General features: G+C 48.4%; 1 protein-coding gene across 5 annotated transcripts in view; it reads left to right on the top strand.

The window, feature by feature from the left end:
- Window positions 1-76: 76 nt before the first annotated feature.
- LOC120317197 (SPARC-related modular calcium-binding protein 1-like) overlaps window positions 77-23,837 on the top strand; it is a 28,794-nt gene continuing 5,033 nt past the window's right edge. Inside the window, exons 1-10 of one of the 5 annotated variants that reach the window (XM_039363621.1) lie at window positions 77-586; window positions 2,706-2,841; window positions 3,344-3,610; window positions 16,079-16,277; window positions 16,837-16,949; window positions 17,608-17,707; window positions 18,660-18,710; window positions 20,439-20,555; window positions 21,841-21,918; window positions 23,458-23,650. In XM_039363621.1, coding sequence (XP_039219555.1) covers window positions 16,169-16,277; window positions 16,837-16,949; window positions 17,608-17,707; window positions 18,660-18,710; window positions 20,439-20,555; window positions 21,841-21,918; window positions 23,458-23,650 — 761 coding nt within the window. In that variant the 5' untranslated portion in view covers window positions 77-586; window positions 2,706-2,841; window positions 3,344-3,610; window positions 16,079-16,168. Of the gene's footprint in view, window positions 587-2,705; window positions 2,842-3,031; window positions 3,611-3,878; window positions 4,095-16,078; window positions 16,278-16,836; window positions 16,950-17,607; window positions 17,708-18,659; window positions 18,711-20,438; window positions 20,556-21,840; window positions 21,919-23,457; window positions 23,651-23,837 lie in introns of those variants that run through there. The other 4 variants (XM_039363613.1, XM_039363588.1, XM_039363597.1 and 1 more) reach the window with 4 other exon arrangements.

Here is a 23,837-nt window from a genome sequence, read left to right as displayed (position 1 = left end):
AGTCTAATTCTATTGGCTTTCAAAAGCCAATAGGAACTGTCCAGGCTGTCTCTGCCCTGCTGAGCCCACCAAAAGTCCCATTTTGCAAACAGTGCTGCACCAGTTGAGTAGTCCTCGACTTACGACCAGTTGAGTAGTCCTTGACTTACGACCGGTTGGGGGGTCGCGGCATTCAAAAGGTTGAGAACCACTGGGCTAAAGGCTCACCTGGGCCGCGGTGGTGGTCATCCCTAAAACTAGTAACGGACAGGAGTGGGCCGTTGTTAAAGTTGTTCTGACTGTGCTCCTTCTGGTTCCTCCCCACCCAAAATGAGTTTTCCCAACCGGCCTAACAAGAATCGTCCCAGAGGATCTGGGAGACAGCTGCAAAGGGCATCGCCAGCTGCAGACTGTGAAAGTGCCCTGCTTTTACGCGTGACTTCCTTCTCTCACTTTTCCTCAAGAGTTTGATTGCCGTCTCTGGTCAGCTTCTGCAAAGCCTGGAAAGTTGGGCCCGGGTCTCCAATCGCACAAACGGAGTACATTTTGCTACACACTCGGTGGGGCTGGAAGGCTTTTTTCGCCCACCCAAGAGACACTTAACAAGGTTGATTCTGGAAAAGTCAATTAAACACACTGGTTTAATTTTGCATGCGACCTTTTCAAATACGTCCTTTTCTCAGCTTGGGATGCAGTGTTTCCTGGTCCCCTATCCTTCAAGATATAACGGGAGCCGTGTCTATAACTTTGATGGGATTTTGATTTAAGTCCTTTGCACTCCTTCAAAAAGTCCAAAGGTGCAAATTCTCTCCATCCTCCTAGTGCAATGTTTCTCAACCTTGACCATTTTAAGGCATGTGGACTTCAACTCCCAGAATTCCACAGCCAGCATTGCTGGCTGTGGAATTCTGGGAGTTGAAGTCCACGTGCCTTAAAATGGTCAAGGTTGAGAAACACTAGTGCAGTTTTATGGATAACAGTGGCTGCAAAGGAATTAATTGGGCTGTCCAATCCCCCTTTTTTCCCCAATGCTATTAATATTTTTTTTTTACAAGCGGGGCCTTAACAGCGTGTGGAGATACATATACTGAAATGGGTGTTTTTGAGGCAGATCTGTTTTTGAATTATTTACGAGGGGTCCTCAATTTACAACAATCCATTTAGTGACTTTGAAGTTACAGTGGCCTTGAAAAAGAGACACGACTGTTGTTTCGCATTTTTTTTTTGACCATTGTTGCATTCTTGTGGTCACATGATTCAAATCTGAATGCTCGCCAACTGGCATGTACTTAGGACGGTTGCACTGCCCCTGGGTCACGTGATCCCCTTTTACGACTTTCTGAGATGCCAAGTCCCTGGGGAAAGCTGACTGACTAGCTAACTTAACAATGGCAGCGATTCATTTAACGGTGTAAAATGAGGCAAAATTCCCTTAACAGCCGTCTGCGCTTAGCCTCAGAAATTTTGGATGCACTTGAGGTCATAAGTCAAGGACTACCTGTCTGTCTTTGGGATGTGGGCTGAAATAAGAAATCTCCTTATAGGCAACCTTGGCTCTTTTATGACTTGTGGACTTCAGCTTTGGCTGAGGAATTCCGGGAGTTGAAGTCCACAAGTCCATAAAAGAGCCAAGGTTGCCTACCCCTGTCCTAAGGGGTTACTGACCCATGATTGAATCTTGATTTCTCTCCTTTCCCTTTGTGAAATTGATAAAGACTGGAACAGAGTCTCCACGCTTGGCAACTTTTTAAGGCTGGTGGATTTCAACTCCCAGAATTCCCCAGCCAGCATGGCTGACTGGGGCATTCTGGGAATTGAAGCCATCAAGTCTTAAAAAGAGGCTACGTTTGTGGAGATCCCCGGACTAGAACAAGACAGGAAAGTGAAGCAGCAATATAAGATTTCTTTTTCAAAAAAAAAAAAAAAAACCCAAATGTTTCCAACAAAGCTTTGGGGGAAGAAATCTGACTTGAACTGGAGACTGAAATGGGTTTCGTGTCGGTCTCCTGGGATCTGCGTATTGTAAGAGTCAATAGAGGAAAAAAATGACGAGGTCTGGACTTCCTGGAAAGCAGTGGTTTGATGATCCCACCCACAGATCAATTTCCATCTTAACAGAATGACAAGAGTTGCAAGGGACCTGGGAGGTCATCTAGTCCAACCCCCTGCTCAGGCAGGAAACCCTACAACATTCCAGACAAATGGTTGTCCAATCTCTATTTAAAAAGCTCCACTGATGAAGTTAATTCTTCTAACTGTCAGGAGGTTTCTCCTTAGTTCTAGGTTGCTTCTCTCCTTGCTTAGTTTCCACCCGTTGCTTCTTGTCCTGCCTTCAGGTGCTTTGGGGAATAGCTTGACTCCCTCTTCTTGGGGGCAACCCCTGAGATACTAGAACGCTGCCATCATATCCCCCCTAGTCCTTTTCATTAAACTTGCTGTTAGTTGCGAAGTCGTGTCCGACCCATCGCAACCCCACGGACCACGTTCCTCCAGGCCTTCCTGTCCTCTACCATCTTCTGGAGTCCACTGAAGCTCACGCCTCCTGCTTCAGTGACTCCATCCAGCCCCCTCCTTCTCTGTCGTCCCCTTCTTCTCTTGCCCTCAATCTTTCCCAGCATTAGGCCCTTCTCCAGCGAGTCCTTCCTTCTCATTAGGTGGCCAAAGTACTTGAGTTTCAACTTCAGGGTCCGGCCTTCTAAAGAGCAGTCGGGGTTGATCTCCTCTAGGACTGACCGGTTGGATCGCCTTGCCGTCCAGGGGACTCGCAGTCTTCTCCATACCCAGTTCCAGCAAACCATTCGATCACGGTACAATTTCTATCCAGCAAAGACCAGCGTCTGTTTCCCAAGGAAAAGAGCTACGGTACGCTCCGTTTTGCCCCTTGCTCAATACCGTGCCCCGTTCGAGGCTCGGCTCCAGAACACCTACCCTTTGGGTCAGCAGCTGGTGTTCTAGAGCAGGGGTAGTCAACCTTGGCTCTTTTATGACTTGTGGACTTCAACTCCCAGAATTCCTGAGCCAGCACAGCTGGCTCAGGAATTCTGGGAGTTGAAGTCCACGAGTCATAAAAGAGCCAAGGTTGACTACCCCTGTTCTAGAGGGTCACTTCAGAGGGAGCTGTGGATTCAATAGTTAAAGCTTAACTCACGCTGGGACACCACAGGGGCTGTCAGTAGCACATTTTGTTCTCCCAAATATCCTTGCTGTCCAGCCCTCCCCTCTCCCTGCTTGCTCTTCCCTGGCCTGCAACCGAACCTCGCCCAGTAAGAGATGGGCTTGGCGTGGAGCAGAGAAGGGTGTTTGGGGGTGTTGAGAACAAGAGATTGGGAAGATCTTGAACACGTTTCTTTGTGGCTTCTTTGAGGGAACCGGACCTGCCAAACGAGACGTTTCCTGCACAGACGTTCTGCTAGGGCAAGAGTTTCCCAACCTTGGCTAACTTTTTAAGAGGTGTGGACTTCCAACGCCTGGAAGACAGGTCATAAAACGAGGGAGCCAAACTCTCGGAACAAACCTCTGGCTTAACCACCAAAACGTAGGTCTCCGTTGCGGACGTAAGTCGAGGACCCCCTGCTCTCCTTCAAGAAAGCCCTCTGGAGCTGAGGACCGGTCTTTGCAAAACTGCTGGAAGGTAAAATATTTCTGATTTAAAATCTACACCCACCACCACCCTCCTCTCCCCCCCCCCCGCCACAAATGCAACCTGAGGTTGCCTCCCTCTGATCTGGAAGGGGAGGGTGGGGATTTCCCCTCCCCGAGGGGGGCGTGGATTCTCCTCCAGCTGTTGGTGGCCCACGTGCTTTGGACACCTTGGAGAGGAGTGCAGTGACTTGGACACCTTGGAGAGGAGTGCAGTGACCTGCCCGGGGAAGGGCGGGGAGAGTTTGGTGGGCTCTGGGGGGGGGGCTTTATAACTCGGCAGACGGAGACTCGGCAGTGTCCAGTGTGTCCTCGGTGACTCAGCCGTGTCCAGTCCCTGTTCCCTTCGTCCTGCTTCTGGGAGGGGCGGGCAACCTGTGAGAAACTGAAGGGTCTGCAGCACCATGCTCTCTGCACTTTGGCTGCTCCTGCTCTTGCTGCAACTAACAGCACCTTTTCGATGGGATGTGTCTCCGGTAAGAAAGCTTGGAAGCAGTCCAAAAATAGGGGAGTCTGTGTGTGTGTCTGTGGGTTTGTGTGCTGAGGGAGAAGCTGCAAAATGCTGCTGTTTCCAATTGCAAACCTCTGAAAGCTAAGGTGGACCCCCCAGAAATGTTTCTGGTTTTTTAAAATAATTCATCTGAAATGGGAAGTGTAAAGGGGGAGGGGGTCTGGTAGTAAAGGCTAGAAAACTGTGCAGTTGTTTTGGGGAGGGGCACACTGATTCTCTGATCCTAAATGAGATAGAAATCCCCTCCTCTTGTTTTTTGTTTTTTAGTACTACTCTTTCTGGGTCTTTGCTCTATAATGGGTACGTATGAATTTGTAAATGTTTGAATGCTGCAGCACGTGGCAAGCGAAATATCTGTGGGTTTAAAAATCTAGATTTCAAAACCTTTAAAAAAAAAGAGATCAATATTTGGCAAAGAAAGGTTATTTCCTTTGGCGATGTGCAAAGATAAAACTCTAAAGCAGAGCGTTCGAGAGTCTGCTATCTTACTTTTCATACAAAGCCAGAGAGAGAATCAGAGCTAACATTTGGGGGGGGGGGCTCCTTTCCTCCCTCCCCCTTTTTTTCAAATCTGGGGAAATTGTCACACTTTTGATTTAAAATAATAATTTGGTCACCAGCCCGGAGAAGCAAAGGCAAAATCTGTTTTTTTTCTCTCTCTCTATTTCATTCTATTTATTTAAACATTCTGGATGAGGTTTGTGGTTGTGAGTTAACTGAATTTTGATTAAATTTCAGTTATTGGTCCATGAACGTTTCTTGGAAACTTGTATCATGGTTTAAGGAAAAGAGGTTTTGTAAAGTTTGGTTTATACAGGTAGGCCTGTAGTGACCGTTCCAAGGCATTGAAAAAAGTGACTTAACGACCGTTTCTCACAGTTACCACCTTTCTAGCATCCCCATGATCATGTGACCAAAATTGGGATGCTGGGCAACTGACTCGCATTTACGACGGTCGCAGTGTCCCAGGGCTCATGGAATCTCACAAATCAGTAGATTAGCCAGGTTCGCTTAAGTTGAAGTCCACACATCTTCACATTGTCAAAATTGAGAAACACTGCTGTGTCCAATAATTGAGTCTCTCTTTCCATATTTGCCTTTTTTATGATTCTCAAAGCACATTTCAAGTGCCCTTCTTGAAGATAAGAATGTACGTTTCTTTGAATTGAGTGAAAGGAAGATTTCTTTTTAAAAAATAAGTTTTAAAAGTTTAGAGTTCCCAAGTCTTCTCCGACACAATCTTCTTTATCCATCATCACGTAAAATCATCTTGGTTTTCTGACGGTCCCTGAGTAACTTCACTTTACTGAGTTGGCTGTCCAATGGCCCAGGCGGAAAATTAAGGGAGCTTCCATGTTTACAGATGTTGAAAAAAAAAAAAAAAGCAAAACGTGTGATTATTATTTTTAGAAATATTGGGGGAAATATATATATTTAATTGTTATCTATCCAAACAATAAGAATTGCGTTAACTCCATGTTTGCAAAAGAGGATATTTTGGGAAAAGAAGAAATCAACTAAAACCATTAGGTGGATTATGGATTATAGAAATCAATTGTTAATGATTGTTTTATAAATGTAACCCAGACAATGCACTGTTCACCCATTATTATGATTTATGTTTTTAAAAAAATCAATAAAATATATTACACACACACACGCACACACACAAAAAGCAAAACAGAGGCACGATGACCTTTGCGTCACCATGTGCCAAGATTGATGGGTAGCTGTAAACGCGGAAATTTCTAATCTTGTCTGTTGTTGACCTCATTTGCAAAGCTCTTCGTGCTGATCTTAGCTTACGGCAGTGTTTCCCAAACTTGACAATTTTAAGGCATGTGGACTTCAACTCCCAGAATTCCACAGCCAACAACGCTGGCTGTGGAATTCTGGGAGTTGAAGTCCTCATGCCTTAAAATTGTCAAGTTTGGGAAACACTGGCTTACGGAGTAGAGGAGTTCTTGTTAAGGTTTTGCTGTGGTGTTTTCCCTAGAGTTCCTTCACCTTCATGTTTCTAGTTCCCTTGAGATAAGACGGGCAGCCTATAAATTTTATAAATGAATCAAAGAAAGAAATGTTTTCTTCCCCAATCTCCCATTGTTCACACCTTCTAACTTAAGCCCTTCTCACCTCCTATGGAGGTGAAGTCCAAGTGTGCATATAGTTCAGTGGTGGCGAACCTATGGCACGGGTGCCAGAGGCGGCACTCGGAGCCCTCTCTGTGGGCACACCTGCCGTTGCCCAGCCTTGCCTCCCCCTGTGACCCCCTCCTCTCCAGCAGCCCCCCTGAAGGAGAGTCAGCCTTGAGCGTGGCCCACACGGAGCAGCGCAGCCAAGGACATGGCAGCCAGGCAGCGTAGACAAGACTCTGCCCTCACACCCCATCATGCAGTCGATGCTGCAGGGCGCGGGCAGAGGGCGTGACCGCCATAGCGCTGCTGGGCTGCCTGGGTGATCTGCGGCGGGCCCTGGAGGCTGTGAGTAGTCCTGTGGGCAGGCAGGGCAGGGGATGGGGGGCAGAGGAGGGGCAGAGCAGGGAGGTGGAGCAGGGCCAGGGCCAATTTTTGGGCACTCGGTCTCTTAAAGGTTCGCCATCACTGATATAGCTTCATCAATATGCCTCTTTCCTCCATTCTCTCCCTTCCCTGCTCAGGGTTGTGTAATTGTAGATGTTAACGCTCTCAGAAGAGTCTTGGGTGGCATTTCTCTCTTTTATCTGATGAGTCAGGATTGCAGCATTTGGGACTTGAGGTGGAATGTTGGACTCTCGCATCCCGTTTGGAAGGTCTTTTTGGCCGGTCTCCGTTCTTGGTTACCCTTTTGAATTACATATTATAAGCTCCTTCTTTGGGCAAAGAACTTCCTCTGAGTCTCTCTTAATAATAATAATAGTAGTAAAGTTGGAAGGGACCTTCGAGGTCATCTAGTCCAACCCCCTGCTCAGGCAGGAAACCCTACATCATTTCGGACAAATGGCTGTCCGGTCTCTTCTTAAAAACCTCCAGTGTTGGAGCATTCACCGCTTCTGGAGGCAGGCTGTTCCACTGGTTAATTGTTCTCACTGTCAGGAAGTTTCTCCTTAGTTCTAGGTTGCTTCTCTCCTTCCTTGTGAAAACTGCTCAAGAAATAATTCAGGAATGTACTATCAGTTGTCTATCTACTCTCCAATTCCTTTTTTTGGCTGGGAAAGAGTTTTGCTCATTTCTCGTTTGGCTTCAAGACACACTGTAGTAGAAAAAGTTAAATACAGGCGATCCTCGACTTACAACTATTACATTTAGTGACCATTATTCACTCTTATGACCATTGCAGCCTCCCCGTGGTCACGTGATCAAAATTCAGATGCTTGGCAATTGACTTGTCTTGATGACGGTCGCAGCGTCCTGCGGGTCACGCGGTCCGCTTTTGCAACCTCCTGATTCAGTTAACAACCGTATTACTAACTTAATTGCAGTGATCCACTTCGCAACTGGGGAAAGGAAGGTGGCAAAATAGGGCAAAAACTCACTTAACAACTATCTTACTCAACAACGGAAATGTTGTTCCATCGTGGTCACAAGGCGAGGACTGCCTGTATATAAATGTCCCAGAAGAATCCCATGCTCTTGTCGGTTGCCTATGGCGATGCAGTGGTCAGCACTCCAGATGTGAAGAGCCCAGGGCAAAATAGTGACCAACCAGGGTCAAAAAAGTCAAGATGGCCGCCTCAAAAGTCCCATGAAGCTTTGCCTATTTGTTAAGTGCCACATGGACAAAATGCTTCCCTTTTTGAGATCTGTTTTTTATTTTTAAAATGTTCTCTCCAGCTTTTAGATCTCTGATGCTAGAAGAAGCTAAAGGGGAACCTGGTAGATTTGAAAGGGTTTATTTTATTATTGTTTTCTCTCAAAAAACCCTAAGTCTTATCTGGAAAAAAAAAACCCAATCCCAAGAGATGGGAGAGTCTATTTTTGGCTGATTACTCTGAATGTTTGAGCTACTTGCATGATTCTGGGAATGGGTTGGCAGGAGAAAAACCTCATAATGCAATGTTGTCTGGATTTCTTGGGGCTGTTCTTTGTCCCCAGCTGGAACATGGCCCTGCAGTCCCTTTCTCAAGAGCAATGGGCTTGAGCTGGATGGTCCTTTCCATCCAGCAACGGGTCAGGCTTTCACATATCCCGAGACACAAAGAGCATGGCCAAACTGGGAAGGACTGAAATCCAAATTTAGTTCCTCACAAGTCACTCCCGGGAGCTAATTTTAACCTGCTGTTGGGAGGCCAAGGCTGTTCGGAGTGAGGTCATCGCTTCTGTGGGCCCTTAACCCTAGGGAGAAACCCAACCGGGCACCCATCACCCATGGCTCTTCTCCTAGATGCGGCCGATGGGCCAGGCAGAAGAAGACTGTCTCTCTCCATCTTGAGCTGATTTTTTTTATATCTCAGGGGCAACAGGTCTGAGTCTGAATTTCACTGAACTCAACCAGAAGTTTTATATTTATATATAATAAAGCTAGAAGAGCAGAGCAGATACCTACCATCCTGAAGGCTGCAGCTGCCACCGCCTCCTCCTCTCTGCAAACCACACTCCCTTCCAGAATTGATAAGGTTACCTAGCTGGGTTATGAAACGTCTGCAAGAAAATCACCAAGGACTATTCCCCCACCTCCTCCTCCTCTCCACAAACCCCTCTCCCTTCTAGCACTGATGATGTTACCTAGTTTGGTAGTGAAACGTCTGCAAGAAAACCACCAAGTTCAGAGAGCATCAAGGACCCCACAGTCGTCGTCCTCCTCCTCCTCTTCCTCCTCCTCCTCCTCATCTTCTTCCTCTCTGCAAACCCCACTTTCTTTTAGCACTGATGATGTTCCCTAGTTGGGTCATGAAACGTCTGCAAGAAAACCATCAAGCTCAGAGACCACCAAGGACCTCACGGTTCTTCTCTTCTTCTCTACTCCATGAACCCAAGTGCCTTATAGTGCTGATGATGCTACCTAGTTGGGTCGTGAAACGTCTGCAAGAAAACCACCAAGCTCAGAGAGCACCAAGGACCCCACAGTCCTCCTCCTCCTCCTCCTCCTCCTCCTCTTAGCCCCCCTCCTTGCCTTTCCCCCTCCCCCCGTCAAATAAGGCCCCCTTCATAAGCCACTCAGCAGCCCTTGCTTACCAAGGGCGTTTGTCGTCTGGGGGGCGGGTGGGGGTGGCAAGAGCTTGCAGGGCAGCTGCCCTACAATAGATCTTTGAATCTGGCAAGGGAAGAGAGTCTCGGCAAAGTTCCTCTGCCATCTTTGCTGGAGGCGCATGCAAATGCTGCCAGCTGACGGCTGAAAGAGCCGTGTGTGCGCGCTCTGGCAGGGCAGCCCAAGGCCCATCGAAACCGCCAGCGCCCGGCCACTCCGAAGCCCAGAGGCAAAAGCCGCGGAGAGGGAGAGAGCCGAGCCCAGCTACCTGTCTCTCAAGCTGCTGGCAGAAAGGGAGGGTCATTCCCGCAGCCTTGATTTCCTCCAAGGAGGGGCCCCAGCATTCTGGGCAGGCCGCCCTCAACTTACGACCACAGTCGAGCCCCAAAACGTGTGCCGCTAAGCGAAACATCCCTTAAGCGGCTTTCGCCCCATTGGACCCACCTTTCTCGCCACGGTCCTTAAGCGAATCACTGCAGCTGGTAAGTCAGTAGCCCGGTTGTTAAGCGAACCTAGCTTCCCCCATTGGCTTTGCTTGTCGGGAGGTCGTAAAAGGGGGGTCACGTGGCCCCGGGACACCGCAACCGTCATAAACACTTGCCAGTTGCCAAGGGTCTGGATTTTGATCACACGATCCTGGGGACGCTGCAATTGTGGCCATGGTTCATAAGTCTCTTTTTTCAGTACCGTTGTAACTTGGAACGGTCATTAAATGAACCGTTGTAAGTCAAGGACTACCTACACTCTAAAAACCCAAGTGTCTCCTCCTGGAGTGATCTGGTTTGCAACGATAATCTCTTGTTTTGTGTTACAAGGAATCCTCAACTGACTTCATAGGGGAGCACCAGGGTCTCCCAGCCTACGGTTTAATCTCGAACCGCATCTTGAAAACCTTGCAACTCTCCTTTGGAAGTGGCCACCCCTGTCTCCATTTCTGGCATCTCCCAGATAGAAAAGAGCCAGCTTCCAATATTTATTTGTGGTCCCCAACCCAGAGCCCCCCCTTCCCACCCCCAGGATTGAAGGCCGGCGTTGTTTACAACCGTTGCAGCATGTCTTGTCGCTTGGAGCTGCCTGCTTGACCAAGTTGTGTTGGCAGACGGCATCTGGCACGTCTGCAACCAGTAGCACACACACCTGTCCAGGCGTTGGGCCCCGGGTTGTTGATCCTGGCTGGGCTTCAGGGCACGTCTGTTCGGTCCCTGACATCTCAGCGGGAGAAGACACGCTTCGGACAAGCTAGACAACCCCACCGGCTGGGTTTTCTGGAATCCCCCACGGGGCACGTCTCTCTCAGTGGTAGGCTTCAAAAAAAAAACAGGCTGCGAAAATGCAAGTGCGGAGAATTTGGCTCTTGAATTTGTTTTTTTGTTTTTTTTAAATGCATTGATCCGATGAAGTGGTGCCTTTTAGGAAGGTGGAAAGCTACTTTAGACCAACAAAAGATCCATTTAGAAGCATCTTGATTGATGTGGAGGAGCTGAGCTTGGTAGATTCCTGGCCAGAGTTTTGGCCAGCCGTTCCTCCGGGAGCGATTGCGGTATTTTTTTTTTAAAAAAAAAAACGTTTATTTATTTGCGTGCAAAGCACATCATCGGCCAAACAAGCCATTACCCTTCCCTCAACCCACTTCTTATTGGGGCTGTACCAACTCCTGCGTGGAACTGGAGAGGGGCTTGTAGATTGTCGTGAAAACACTCTAAAAAAACCAAAACTCATTTCTCTTGTGGCTTCGCTGAGTTTCTTGCTGCAGGGAGATGGTCCTTCCCCCCCCCCTGCAGGGCAGTGGATGGGGGTCCAACCTTGGCTGCTTTAAGACCTGTGGACTTCAACTCCCAGAATTCCCCAGCCAACCATGCTGACTGGGGGATTCTGGGAGCTAAAGTCCGCCCATCTTTAAGAAATGCTGGCTGGCGAATTCTGGGAGCTGAGGTCCACCCATCTTTTTTTTTGTAAAAAAATTTTATTTTCAATTTTACATTACATCATAAAAAATACTTCAGATAAAGAGTAAAATAAATTTATACACATAACTTTCGGTATTGCTCACCCATTTTCCCCCATACTGCATCCACCCTCTAACCCAGTGGTTCTCAACCTTTTTAATGCTGCGACCCCCAACCGGTCGTAAGTCGAGGACTACTCAACCGGTTGTAAGTCGAGGACTACTCAACTGGTGCAGCACCGTTTGCAGAATGGGACTTTTGGCGGGCTCAGTAGGGCAGAGACAGCCCGGACAATTCCTATTGGCTTTTGAAAGCCAATAGAATGAGACTCTATTCAAGAGAGTCTATTCTATTGGCTTTCAAAAGCCAATCGAGTAAAAGGGAGGAGCACAGTTAAGGAAAAGGGAGGGAAAAATGGCGGACTGCGTTGTTTGGCGACCCCCGTGAAATGGTCGTTCGACCCCAAATGGGGTCCCGACCCACAGGTGGAGAACCACTGCTCTAACCTCTTCTCTCACTTCCCTCTTTCCCTCTTCTTCCTCACTCTCCCCCTCTCTTCCTTCTCCTCAACCTTCCTACTTTCTTCTCCCCTTCCTCCTATCTTCTCATTCCGGATGCAGTCCAGGGCAAATGCCCGAGCAATTCCTCTCTCCAAAATAAAACATAATATTATAAACAATGAAACTATTTCTACTTATCTGAACTATTTAACCTTCAACCCATCCCCCCCACTTCCCAGAGCCAAGTACAGGGTTATACAAACATATTAAACATAATCTATTTAAGTTTACTAATTATACAATAACCAACATCATACTAACCCTTAACTCTCTTCAAACTTTAACATCATAATTTTTATAAACAAATCCATTACTCATAAAATAAATGAAACTTTGTAGTTCCCTATTTCTTCTGAACATATTCTATCCATCTTCTCCATACATTAACATATCTCTCTTGTGAATGGTCCTTTAAATAAGCAGAAATTTTAGCCATTTCTGCTAAATTAGAAACCTTAAATACCCATTCTTCTAAAGAAGGCAGAGAATCCTTCTTCCAATATTGACCCACCAATAATCTCAACCCATCTTTAAGTTGATCAGGTTGAGGAGCATGGGTTCAGAGCTTTCCTGTCCCCCAATAAATCATCTCCATCCCCTCCCTGCTTTTTCGACTCTTTCCAGGTCCCCAAATCCTGCCCCTAAAGCAGGGCTCCCCTGAGCAGCCCCCAGCTTCTTGGATGCTGGCGGAGGAGGCAGAGCAAAGAGTTGTACCAGGCAGGCCTGCCTATCAAACTCTTGTCGATGCAGCACTCACATTTTCCTGGCCGCAGCTCCTGCGGTTACGGGCAGCGTGCAAGGAGCCAAGATAAACTGCTTGGGTTGCTCACCACATACACAGACGCACACTCACGCACAGACACAAGACACAAAGAGTCAGGCTATGCCTACGGCTGGCTAGTCAATCAAGACCCAAGTGGTCAGATGGCGGCTGCCTCATTGCAGAGAGCCCTGGAGATGCGTGGAACAGATGCAGATTTTTTTTTTACAAACGTACAAACACACAGACACACCCCTGGCATTCCACCTTTGGCATCAAGACTGCTGGGTTATTCGCACCCGCTACCCTGGCCTGTTTGTTCAGAGGTTTAGACGCCCCCCCGTAAATCCAGATTTCAAACCAAGCGCTTCACCCTCACCGCTGCACCGCTCCACCCTAAGCCATAGGGGACATTTTTGCTAAGTTTTAGTTTTTTTGTAAAATAAATAAATAAATAAATCAAGAGTGGCCCGGACCACAAAATGGGGCAGCAAATAAATTGGATAAATAAACCAATAATGCAATAAAATTAAAAGAAAAAGGGAAAAACTCTTGTCCCACTAAAACCAGATAAGTGAGGCAGTTTGTATTTTTAATTTTTGTATAATGCTACTGCGGGTAGGTCCTTGACTTACGGCTGAAACGTGTGTGTGTGTGTGTGTGTGTGTGTGTGTGTGTGTGTATGGCTAAGCAAGGCAGTTTTATGAGAGGTTTCCCCCCCCCATGGTTAGTTAAGCGAATCAGTGCAGTTAAGTGGATCGTGCAAACCTTAAGCGAATCAGACTTGTAAACTGGTTGTAAAGCGAGGACTGCTTTTCATAATTGTGAGTTTATGTCAGGTGCCACCTCTCTGTGTCAAATGCCTCTGGCTTTGTCTGGGAAGCACCCCTGGCGAAAGGCCCCCCCCCTATTTTTCATATGGGGGGAGTTTGAGGTGTTAGGCCTCCAAGCTTTTGGGGTGGGCTCCGCTTCAGCGTCCACCAAAGTCCCATCGCAAAGAACGGCAGCCTTTTCCGTATCCAGACCCAGCCGACGTGCGCACAGGAGCATCCAGCCCCCCCCCCCCAAACCGGCCCGTGTTATATTTGGAACCGTTTTACGAGCCACGACATTTTCCAAGTGCGTCTCCCACCAAAACAACTAGCACCCTCTTGGCTAAATGATTCGCTAAATTGTCGGCGGCAAAATCAACAAATATCGCCATCCTTGACAGCCTTTTAGCGATGTGCACTAATATTTGTGTTGGGAGGCAGCTGAGCTGGGAGTAGGCCTCCCCAAGCAGGCTGTGTCGGAGGAGGTCCACGGGTGTGTCAACGTAAGAAGTGACACTACTTTGCAGTGGGGGGAGAAAAGGGACACGTAAAATAGGGCGATCTTCTTTCAGTCCTGGAGCGAAATGGGGGGGGACCCATACTGGGAGCTGACTTGAAGTCTTGAAGTCTCCTCCCTACAAACTGCTTACAATCACTTGTAGGGATCAGCATGCATGCATTTCACTCCTGCCTCAGGTAGAGCTTTTTTTATTATTATTATTATTGAAAAGTTTTATAAAAATTACAGTATATACCCCAAAACCCACACACCCCTAAACCCCCCCTCTCCCTCCCCCACTTCCCAGAGCTGAGTACAGGGTTACAAATATAATAATCAAACTCTAACTAACATTAACCAACTATATAAATAACCAAGTCCATAATGCGCTTTGACTCCCCTTTAACATAGGTATAAACAAATTAAAAATAAACATAATAATATAAACAAGTCGATATTATTAAACAATACAATATCCAAATTTTTAAACAATACTAATGCTAAAAATAATAATAAAACTAATAAAAATTCTACTATAATAAACTATTAATAATAATAATAATACTCTAAAATTATTAGAGCTTTGATCCACCCCGGGTGACTTTTTTTGAGGACATCCCTGAGAAGCTGCAATAAGCATGTTGAATGCTGAGTTTCTATTACGGCAGCGGTTCTCCACCTGTGGGTCGGGACCCCATTTGGGGTCGAACGAACATTTCACGGGGGTCGCCAAACAACGCAGTCCGCCATTTGTTTCCCCTTTTCCTTGGCTGTGCTCCTCCCTTTTATTCTATTGGCTTTTGAAAGCCAATAGAATAGACTCTCTTGAATAGAGTCTAATTCTATTGGCTTTCAAAAGCCAATAGGAATTGTCCAGGCTGTCTTTGCCCTGCTGAGCCCGCCAAAAGTCCCATTCTGCAAACGGTGCTGCACCAGTTGAGTAGTCCTCGACTTACGACCGGTTGGGGGTCGCGGCATTAAAAAGGTTGAGAACCATTGGCTTACGGCAAGCTGACTGGGTGACTTTGGGCCAATGCACCAGGAGATGGAGAGTTCTAGTCCTGCCTTTGGTATGGAATTTGACTGCATGACTTGAGTCAGTCACCAGGAGACAGTGAGTTCTAGTTCTGCCTTAGACATGAAAACCAGGTGACTGAGTTTGGGCCAATCACCAGGAGACGATGAATTCTAGTCCTATCTTAGGCATGGAAGCTGACTGGGTGACTTTGGACCAATCACCAGGAGATGGTGAGTTCTAGTCCCGCCTTAGGCATGAAAACCAGGTGGGTGACTTTGGGCCAATCACCAGGAGATGGTGAGTTCTAGTCCCGCCTTAGGCATGAAAATCAGGTGGGTGACTTTGGGCCAATCACCAGGAGATGGTGAGTTCTAGTCCCGCCTTAGGCATGAAAACCAGGTGAGTGATTTTGAGCCAATCACCAGGAGACAGTGAGTTCTAGTCCCGCCTTAGGCATGAAAGCCATTTGGGGAACTCACTTGTCTCCTGGCGATTGGCCCAAAATCACCTAGCTGGCTTTCATGCCTAAGATGAGACTAGAACTCACTGTCACCTGGTGATGGGCTCACCACCCACCCCTCCACTCCTCTGTTTTTCCTGGTCTGAATATGCAAATACTTTATTGCTGTATTAACCCCGATTTCCCTTGGGGATGATTTATGATTAGGAGTGGGGGCCAAGAAGGATCGTCCTCTTGAAAGACCCTTCACAGAAGTAGTGCCCCCCCCCTCCTGCAAACAAGGGCAGCCGAGATGTGGGAGACTCCTGGGGGGAGGGTGTCTGTGTCTACGCAGCACAGGAAGCGCTGTCAGAAGACAGGAGCCACCTGTCAAGGTGACGGGTGACATCATGTCTGCTTGATGAGGGCAGCTTTCAAAGAGCCTTTTGTAGAATCAAGCGGTGTTTCTCAAACTTGGCCACGTGAAGACGGGGGGAGGACTTCGACTCCCAGAATTCCCCAGCCAGCCAAGCTGGCTGGGGAATTCTGGGAGTCGAAGTCCTCCCCCGTCTTCGCGTGGCCAAGTTTGACAACATGGGTCTAGGGGGAGAGGAAGGCTGAAGATCTGCCTGGGGTCTGCACCGTCCCCAGGATAGACAACTCACTTAACAAACGTCTCGCTGAACAACGGACATTGATGGTCGCAGGACGAGGACTACCTGTACTTGAATGCCCCTCTGCCCTCTTTGCAGTTCCTCATCTCGGAGGGTGACCAGGAGCAGGTGCCATGCCCGGCTGAGTGCCCCCATGAGCCCGGCCGCCCCGTCTGTGCCTCTGACGGGATGTTTTACCCGTCGCCCTGCGCCTTCCAGAAAGCCCGCTGTCGCCATCCCACCCTGCAGGTTTGGCCCCGTTTCCGCTGCAGAGGAGCCGCCCAGCGCGAGAACAACCGTAAGGAGACCAGGACTGGGGGGGCTGGCAAGGGGGGAGGTGCCCCTGGGTCAAGGGGGGGACGTGGGAGAGAATTTGGGGCAAGGCTGGCTTCTCCAAGGTGTCCATAGCTGTGAAACTGGGCTGCAGCGTGGATTGATTGATTGATTGATTGACTGATTGACTGACTGATTGAGTTATTGCTTAAATAGTCCTCCAGTTACGAGCACAATTCTCCGGACCTCCAAAGAATGGGACCCAGGTGGGCTCCAGTGTGAGTAGGTGGGTGGGTGGGTGGATGGATGGATGGATGGATTGATCGATTGATCGATTGATCGATTGCTTAAAGGTAGTCCTCCAGTTACGAGCACAATTCTCGGGACCTCCAAAGGACGGGACCCAGGTGGGCTCCACGTGGGCGGGTGGATGGATGGAGGGATGGATTGATTGATTGATTGGCAGATTGCTTAAATTAAGCTGGTCCTCGAGTTACGTCCATCTATCTAAAAGTCACTGAGGTTGAGAAAGACTGTTTTAATCTTGGATCTTGACTTGTGTCTTACTCCCGTCGCTTCCCTAGGTGCCAATTTGACCCGGTGTCAAGAAGACCGAGCAGCCGCCCTGGCCAAATCCCGGCGCCAGACGCACGCCCCCTACGTGCCCGAATGTAGCGAGAACGGAGCCTTCATGGAGGTGAGGATCTTTCGGCGTCTTCCTTACTGCACTTCCCATCATGCCCTGTCTCTGGATAGTGAGATGGGGGGGGAGCATGTGAATTTAACCAATACATAAGTCTTCTGTGGGCTCATTCGGACCTCAGGGTGAAGGGCAGACAATGGGGGGGGGCTGATGATGGTCAAAAAAGGCAAGATGGTGGCCACGCCCTTGCCATCAAGCTGTGCTCTTTGGATGGTGCAATCCTCGACTTAACGACCACAAACTGAGCCCAACTTTTCTGTTGCTAAGCGAGACATTTGTTAAGTCATTTTCGCCCCATTTTACGACCTGTCTGGCCACCATTGTTCAGTGAACCCCTAGCAGTTGTTCAGTTAGTCACATTTTTGTTGAACAAATCTGACTTCCCCCGTTGACTTCGCTCATCAGAAGGTCGCAAAAAGGGGAACACGTGACACCGGGACACTGCAACCGTCGTAAAGGAGAGCCAGTTGCCAAAGGTCTGAATTTTGGTCACGTGACTACGGGGGTGCCGTGTCATAAGGGTGAAAAACGGTCCTTTTTCAGCGCCGTCGTGACTTTGGATGGTCGCTAAATGAACGGTTGTAAGTCGAGGATCAGCTGTTTCTGTTTCCTGGGCACCTCCGCTCAGCCGTCCTCTCTCCCACCTGCGCAGGTCCAGTGCCATAAACAAACCGGCTACTGCTGGTGCTCCTCGCCGGAAGGCAAGCCAATCGCGGGAACGTCCGCCCTGAACCGAGCGCCCAATTGCACAGGTAAGCGCCTCCTTGCGTTTCCCCTGGCTGGAAGCTCTCGCCTCCCTCCAGCAAAGCTTCTGGGGTGGATGCACAAGGAATGTACTCGACATTTGTTTTCCTGTTTTGGGGTCCCGGCTTGTCTTCTAAACCAGAGGTCCCCAACCTTTTGGGCACCAGGGACCTGTTCCGTGGAGAGATGTTTTTCCGTGGTTTTGTGTGCTGCCTGCATCTTGCGGATGGGGCTTTACTTATTTGTGCGGACCGGTACTGGTCCACGGCCCGGGGATTGGGGACCCCTGTTCTAAACTGAACAATTAATGCAGAGAAATTAACAAATTAACAACTTAACAAATTTAATTTAATTTAATTTAATTTAATTATTTAATTTAATTTAATTTAATAATTTAATTTAATTTAATTTAAAATTTAATTTAATTTAATTTAATTTAATTTAATTTAATTTAATTTGATTTGATTTGATCAAGAACAGCTAGAAATCCAGATTAGATGAAGAGCGCCGGCTGGGGAATTCTGGGAGTTGAAGTCCACAGGTCTTAAAAGTTGCCCACTTTGAAAAACTCTGATTCTAGGAAGGTAAAAAAGACATACAGGTAGTCCTCAGCTTACGACCATTTGTTTAGGGACCATTTGAAGTTACAGAAGTGCTGATAAAGGTGACTTATGACTGGTCCTCACACTTATGACCATTGCAGCATTCCCCAAGGCCACATGATCAGAGTTTGGGTACTTGGCAACCGGCATCCCAGGGCTACGTGATGGCCATTGGGGACGTTCCCAACCAGCTTCCGGCTGGACTCACTCAAAACAGTGGCAGAAAAGGTTGCGAAAATCAGGCACGACTCACACACATGGCTGGAAGTCCCAGTCACAATGGTGGTTAGGACTCTCTGTAAACCTTGATTGGTGACCCCTTTATTCCTTCTGCCTCTTCTGCTTCCTCCCCAACCAGGAATGGATTCAGTGGGAACTTCGTGGCAAGATGCTAATTCTTCTAAGCGAGGTACGTCGCCCCCTGCTTGCTGTTATGCCCAGGGACTAAGTGTGCATGATGTGCCTAACTTGGTTAGTGAGTTAACCCGACTTCTGGACTCACCCAATGCACTGACCGAGGTTCAAACTAACCCACTTTAGCATGTCGTGGGAATGCAGCCTCTAGGGCTTTGATTGACCTGCTAGAAAAGGGGGTGTCACAATTTCAGTTTGGGAATCCTGGGATGCAAAGGGCTCCCTCTGCTGGCATGGGTGAGTACTGCACCCCTGGACTGGTGTATGAGCGAAAGCGGCATTGGATTGATTGACACAATTTTAGTCCGATGTCAACTTGAGAGAGAGCAACTCTGAGTGATGTACAATTTAAAAAAAACCCTGTTAAAATAAAAATTACTATGACTGGAGCTCAGGAATGCGTAAATGAGCCTCGGGGAAACTGACACCCAGCCAGGGATGTCTGGAGGGGCTCAAAAAAGCCAAGAGGGAGGGCAAAAAAACCAAGAACCCTCGGCAATGAAGCCCCACCCCCTATTTTCATGCACCGGGCAGATTTTGAATTGCGTGTTTGTGGCCTCCCTCTTGTCTTTTTTGGCCCTCCGAGGATACCCCTGCATTTTCCAACCACCACCACCCCTCCTATCATCGGCAGAACAGTGGTGGTGTGTTTTCCCACCGTTTGATGATGCGGTGGAGTGTAGCCTGGATTCCCAGATGGGAGGGGCTGCCTTCCAGAGGAATAAGCGGCAGCTCAGTTCAGAGAGTTTGTGTGAGAGAATGAGGGTGAAGATGGCTCCTCCCTAGCAGTTCCCACAGCAGATATTTTGTCGACGGCAGGTTGCCAAGTTTTTGACTTGCCTTTCTTGGGTTTTGGAGCCCAACTGATAAGATATCTAAGAAATCTTACAAATATTCGTCGCATACCCCCTCCTTCATAGCAGCCCTCAGCCCCTCCCCAGAAGACACATCTAAAACATGGGTTTAGAGCCGTGCTTCTCAACCTTAGCCACTTTAAGATGAGGAGACTTCAACTCCCAGAATTCCCTAGCCAGGTTAGGGGATTCTGGGAGTTGAAGTCCACCCATCTAAAAGTGGCTAGGGAACTCTGGGAGTTGAAGTCCACCCATCTAAAAGTGGCTAGTCCACCCATCTAAAAGTGGCTAGGGAACTCTGGGAATTGAAGTCCACCTATCTAAAAGTGGCTAGGGAATTCTGGGAGTTGAAGTCCATCCATCTAAAAGTGGCTAGGGAACTCTGGGAATTGAAGCCCACCTACCTAAAAGTGGCTAGGGAATTCTGGGACTTGAAGTCCACCTATCTAAAAGTGGCTAGGGATTTCTGGGCGTTGAAGTCCACCTATCTAAAAGTGGCTAGAGAACACTGGGAGTTGAAGTCCACCCATCTAAAAGTGGCTATGGGATTCTGGGAGTTGAAGTCCACCCATCTAAAAGCTGCCCAGGTTGAGAAACACCACCTGATTTAGCGACTTGAGCTACCGAGGGGGGCATTCCTGATCAAAAACAAGCTTCTGCACTCCATCCTTTAACGCCTTGGAGGGTTGCTTAGCAGGCAGAAGTTCAACCGATCGAGCTTCTTCTGCCTCGAGAAAGCCTATCCCTTCTGGTTGGTTCGGGTTGGCTACGTCCCTGGGTTTGCGTCAGATGTGAAACCCCGATGAACTCTCGTCCCCGACTGGAGACTCCCTGTAGCTCTAAATTCTTTCACTCTTTGGACAGAGAAGATGACATTAAACCCTCTGTAATAGCTGCCTTCCACCTCTTTTCCTCTCTGAACGCAGAAGAAGGTGGTGCCAGCCCTCGGCCTACTCAGCCGAGCCCCCTGCCCCGCAGGCAGCCAGGTAGGTCTCTAGCCCGCCCGCCCTTCCTTCTCCCCCCTGGCCTGGGCCACCCATGCCACCGCCCTCAGTTGGGGTGGGGGGTGGGGGACACGAGCTGCTTGGACTTGCCAGAATCAGACCGTTGTCGCACGGGTGTGTTTGCAGTGCTAGGCAAGGATTGCACCGTGCATGCCTTGAAATGGAGAATGTGGACTTTTACACCTGCCGTGCCTGAGTCACCCTATTCTATTTAAAAAAACCATTCCCACCTTCCAAAAAGTTTTATGTTCCTTGCCAGACCTGCCCTGAGCTGCCCTGCCTGGGTTTTTGTGCAAAAAAAAAAGTATTTTTATTTCTTTCATTTATTTATATCCCTTTATTCTTATAAAGAAGCCGACAAACGTATCTAATCCTCCTTTCTCCTATTTTTCCCCACAACAACAACCCTGTGAGGTGGGCTGGAAGGAGAGCGAGAAGGACTTGCCTAAGCCAGCTTTTATGCTTAAGGCGGGACTAGAACTCCCAGCCTCCTAGCGATTGGCCCAAAACCACCTGGGACTAGAACGCCCAGCCTCCTAGCGATTGGCCCCAAATCATCCAACCAGCTATCTTGCCTAAGGCGGGACTTAGAACTCCCAGCCTCCTGGTGATTGGCCCAAAATCACCCGGGACTAGAACGCCCAGCCTCCTAGCGATTGGCCCCAAACCATCCAACCAGCTATCTTGCCTAAGGCGGGACTTAGAACTCCCAGCCTCCTGGTGATTGGCCCAAAATCACCCGGGACTAGAACGCCCAGCCTCCTAGCAATTGGCCCCAAACCATCCAACCAGCTATCTTGCCTAAGGCGGGACTTAGAACTCCCAGCCTCCTGGTGATTGGCCCAAAATCACCCAGCTGGTTTTCATGTCCAAGGCAGGATTAGAACTCACCGTCTCACTCACAAATGGATCTAAATATATATGAAAATCAATTAAATGAGTATAAAGCAGTGGCGGTCCTTGTCGGTTGAGGACAGGTGGGTGGGTGGAACAGCTGCCCTATCCTGCCCTCTTTGGTGAGAGATACCCTCTCCATGAAGCCTGGCAAGGATAAAGATGGGCTGCCCCCCCACCCTGAACAGGACTAGGAGATCCTTTGGATGGGTCAGGTGGGGGGTAAGAGAAAAACCAGAGGGGCCATTGAGGCACCAAAGAATTGGGTGGGGCAAGATGGTCTCCAGATGCCACATGGTTGCCCTAACGGCTTCTGTCGTTCTTTCCTGCCAATTATTCTGCTTCTCTGCCCGTCACGCGCTGCTCTTCCCAGAAAGTACCACTTTGCCTTTCCTGATTCCCGTCATCCTTCCGGATTTCAAGGCCAACCACACGGTCAAACCGGCTCCAGGTGAGCCCCGTTTTCTTACTGACATATTCATTGAATTTACTTGCTGCTCGTGTCGCTCTAAAAAGGAACTCTGGGTGGCCGACTATGAAAATCATAAAATTGTTTCTTTCCAGTGCCGGATCTGTCCAGAGTCCGGATCTAGGAGACCCCCCTCCCTCAAAAGCTGTTCCTTTTCACCTGTGCAAGAATGTGTTAACTACAGAAACCCACGGGAGAAAAATATTCCCCCAAACTCAGGCACCAGGAGACTTCAGAGGTCTTCTAGTCCAACCCTTTGCTCAAAGCAGGAGACCTTATACCAGTGGTGGCGAACCTATGGCACGGGTGCCAGAGGTGGCACTCAGAGCCCTCTCTGTGGGCACGCGCGCCGTCATCCCAGTCCTAGGCCTTCAGCTGGGTTTTATAAAACCTTTTCGCTTTAGGCCTCCGCCGCCATGTGCAAAAAAAAAAAAAAGGTTCAATTACTCAATCTCAACTTCTCGCGGGAAAAAAAAGATCTCGCAAAGTTGGAATTGATTGATTGAACTTTTTAGTCCCACCCAGTCTGCTGTTACCACCGCAGCCACACCCATCCAATGGGCCACACCCACCCAATGGGCCACACCCACCCGGCACCCGACGGTGCATAAGTGGGTTTGGGGTTGCAGTTTGTTCAGTCTATGCTTGTTACATGTTATGTTCTATATTAGTTCTGTATAAGTGTCTTATCGAATAGAAGTTTACTACATTTACACAACACAGAATATAAGCAACAGAGTTGGAAGGGACCTTGGAGGTCTTCTAGTCCAACCCGCTGCTCAAGGCAGGACATCTTTATACAAGTCGTTGTCAACTTTGTTTAGTGACTCTTTGAACTTACAACAGCACTAAAAAAAAGTGATTTTTCACACTTAGGACCGTTGCAAGCATCTCAATGGTCACATGATCAAAATTCGGCCTCTTGGCAATTGACTCCTATTTATGACGGCTACAGTGTCCCGGAGTCATGGGATCCCCTTTTGCGATCCTCTGACAAGCGAAGTCGATGGGGAAGTCAGAGTCAGTTTACAACTGTATTACTAATTTCACAGCTGCAGTGATTCACTGAACAACTATGACAAAAATGGAGCAAAATTCAGTTAACAACTGTTTTGCTTAGCAACAGAAATGTTGTGGTCGTGAGTTGAGGACTATCTGCACTAAGAACAGTCAGGGGGTTCTCCAGTCAGTCTAGTTTTGAAAATCATTTCAATGCTTTAGCATTTCCTACAAAAAAAAAAACACGTCTTTTTAAGAGGCTTTTGTCTGCTTCATCCTCCTTGTTAGGAGTTGAGCAGGCTGAACTGGAAGGCGGGGTCAAACGTGTCATTAGTTTAGAGTTGCAGCGTTCCCACAAGTTCAGAACCAAGTTCAGCTTCCTGTGAATTCCGTTGACTCCTCTCTGGCGCCAATTGGCCTGGACTGTTGTTAGTAGATCGGATTCTTGCGTAGAGGTAGCAGGCAAGGAACTTTTCGCCTTTTGAACTCAACTCCTGTTCCTGGGCACTTGCGCCCGTGCAGAATATCCACCGTCGTGCGAACAGGAACGGCGGGAAGCCATCCACGAGGCCCGCCAGCACCAGCAGGAGGGCACTTTCATCCCGGAGTGCGAAGGCGACGGCTCCTACAAAGAGGTGCAGTGTCACCAAGCCACAGGCTACTGTTGGTGCGTGCGAGTGGGCACCGGACGCCCCATCCCAGGGACCTCGACCCGGTCAGTTTCCGTACCTGTCTTGAATTCAGAGTTTGAATCTGATTGAGGCCCGTTTCCTCTCCTACATTCAGTGACACCCCTCCTTTAGCGTAAAGCAGGAGTCTCCAAACTTAGCAACATGGTGGACTTCAACTCCCAGAATTCCTCAGCCAGCATAGCTGGCTGAGGAATTCTGGGAGCTGAAGTC

The sequence above is a fragment of the Crotalus tigris genome, unplaced genomic scaffold (genome assembly GCF_016545835.1).
Source record: "Crotalus tigris isolate CLP2741 ecotype Arizona unplaced genomic scaffold, ASM1654583v1 scf7180000017590.881132, whole genome shotgun sequence".
Classification (NCBI taxonomy): domain Eukaryota; kingdom Metazoa; phylum Chordata; class Lepidosauria; order Squamata; family Viperidae; genus Crotalus; species Crotalus tigris.
Note: the sequence above shows the minus strand (reverse complement) of the source record. Positions and strands in the feature narration are given on the sequence as shown.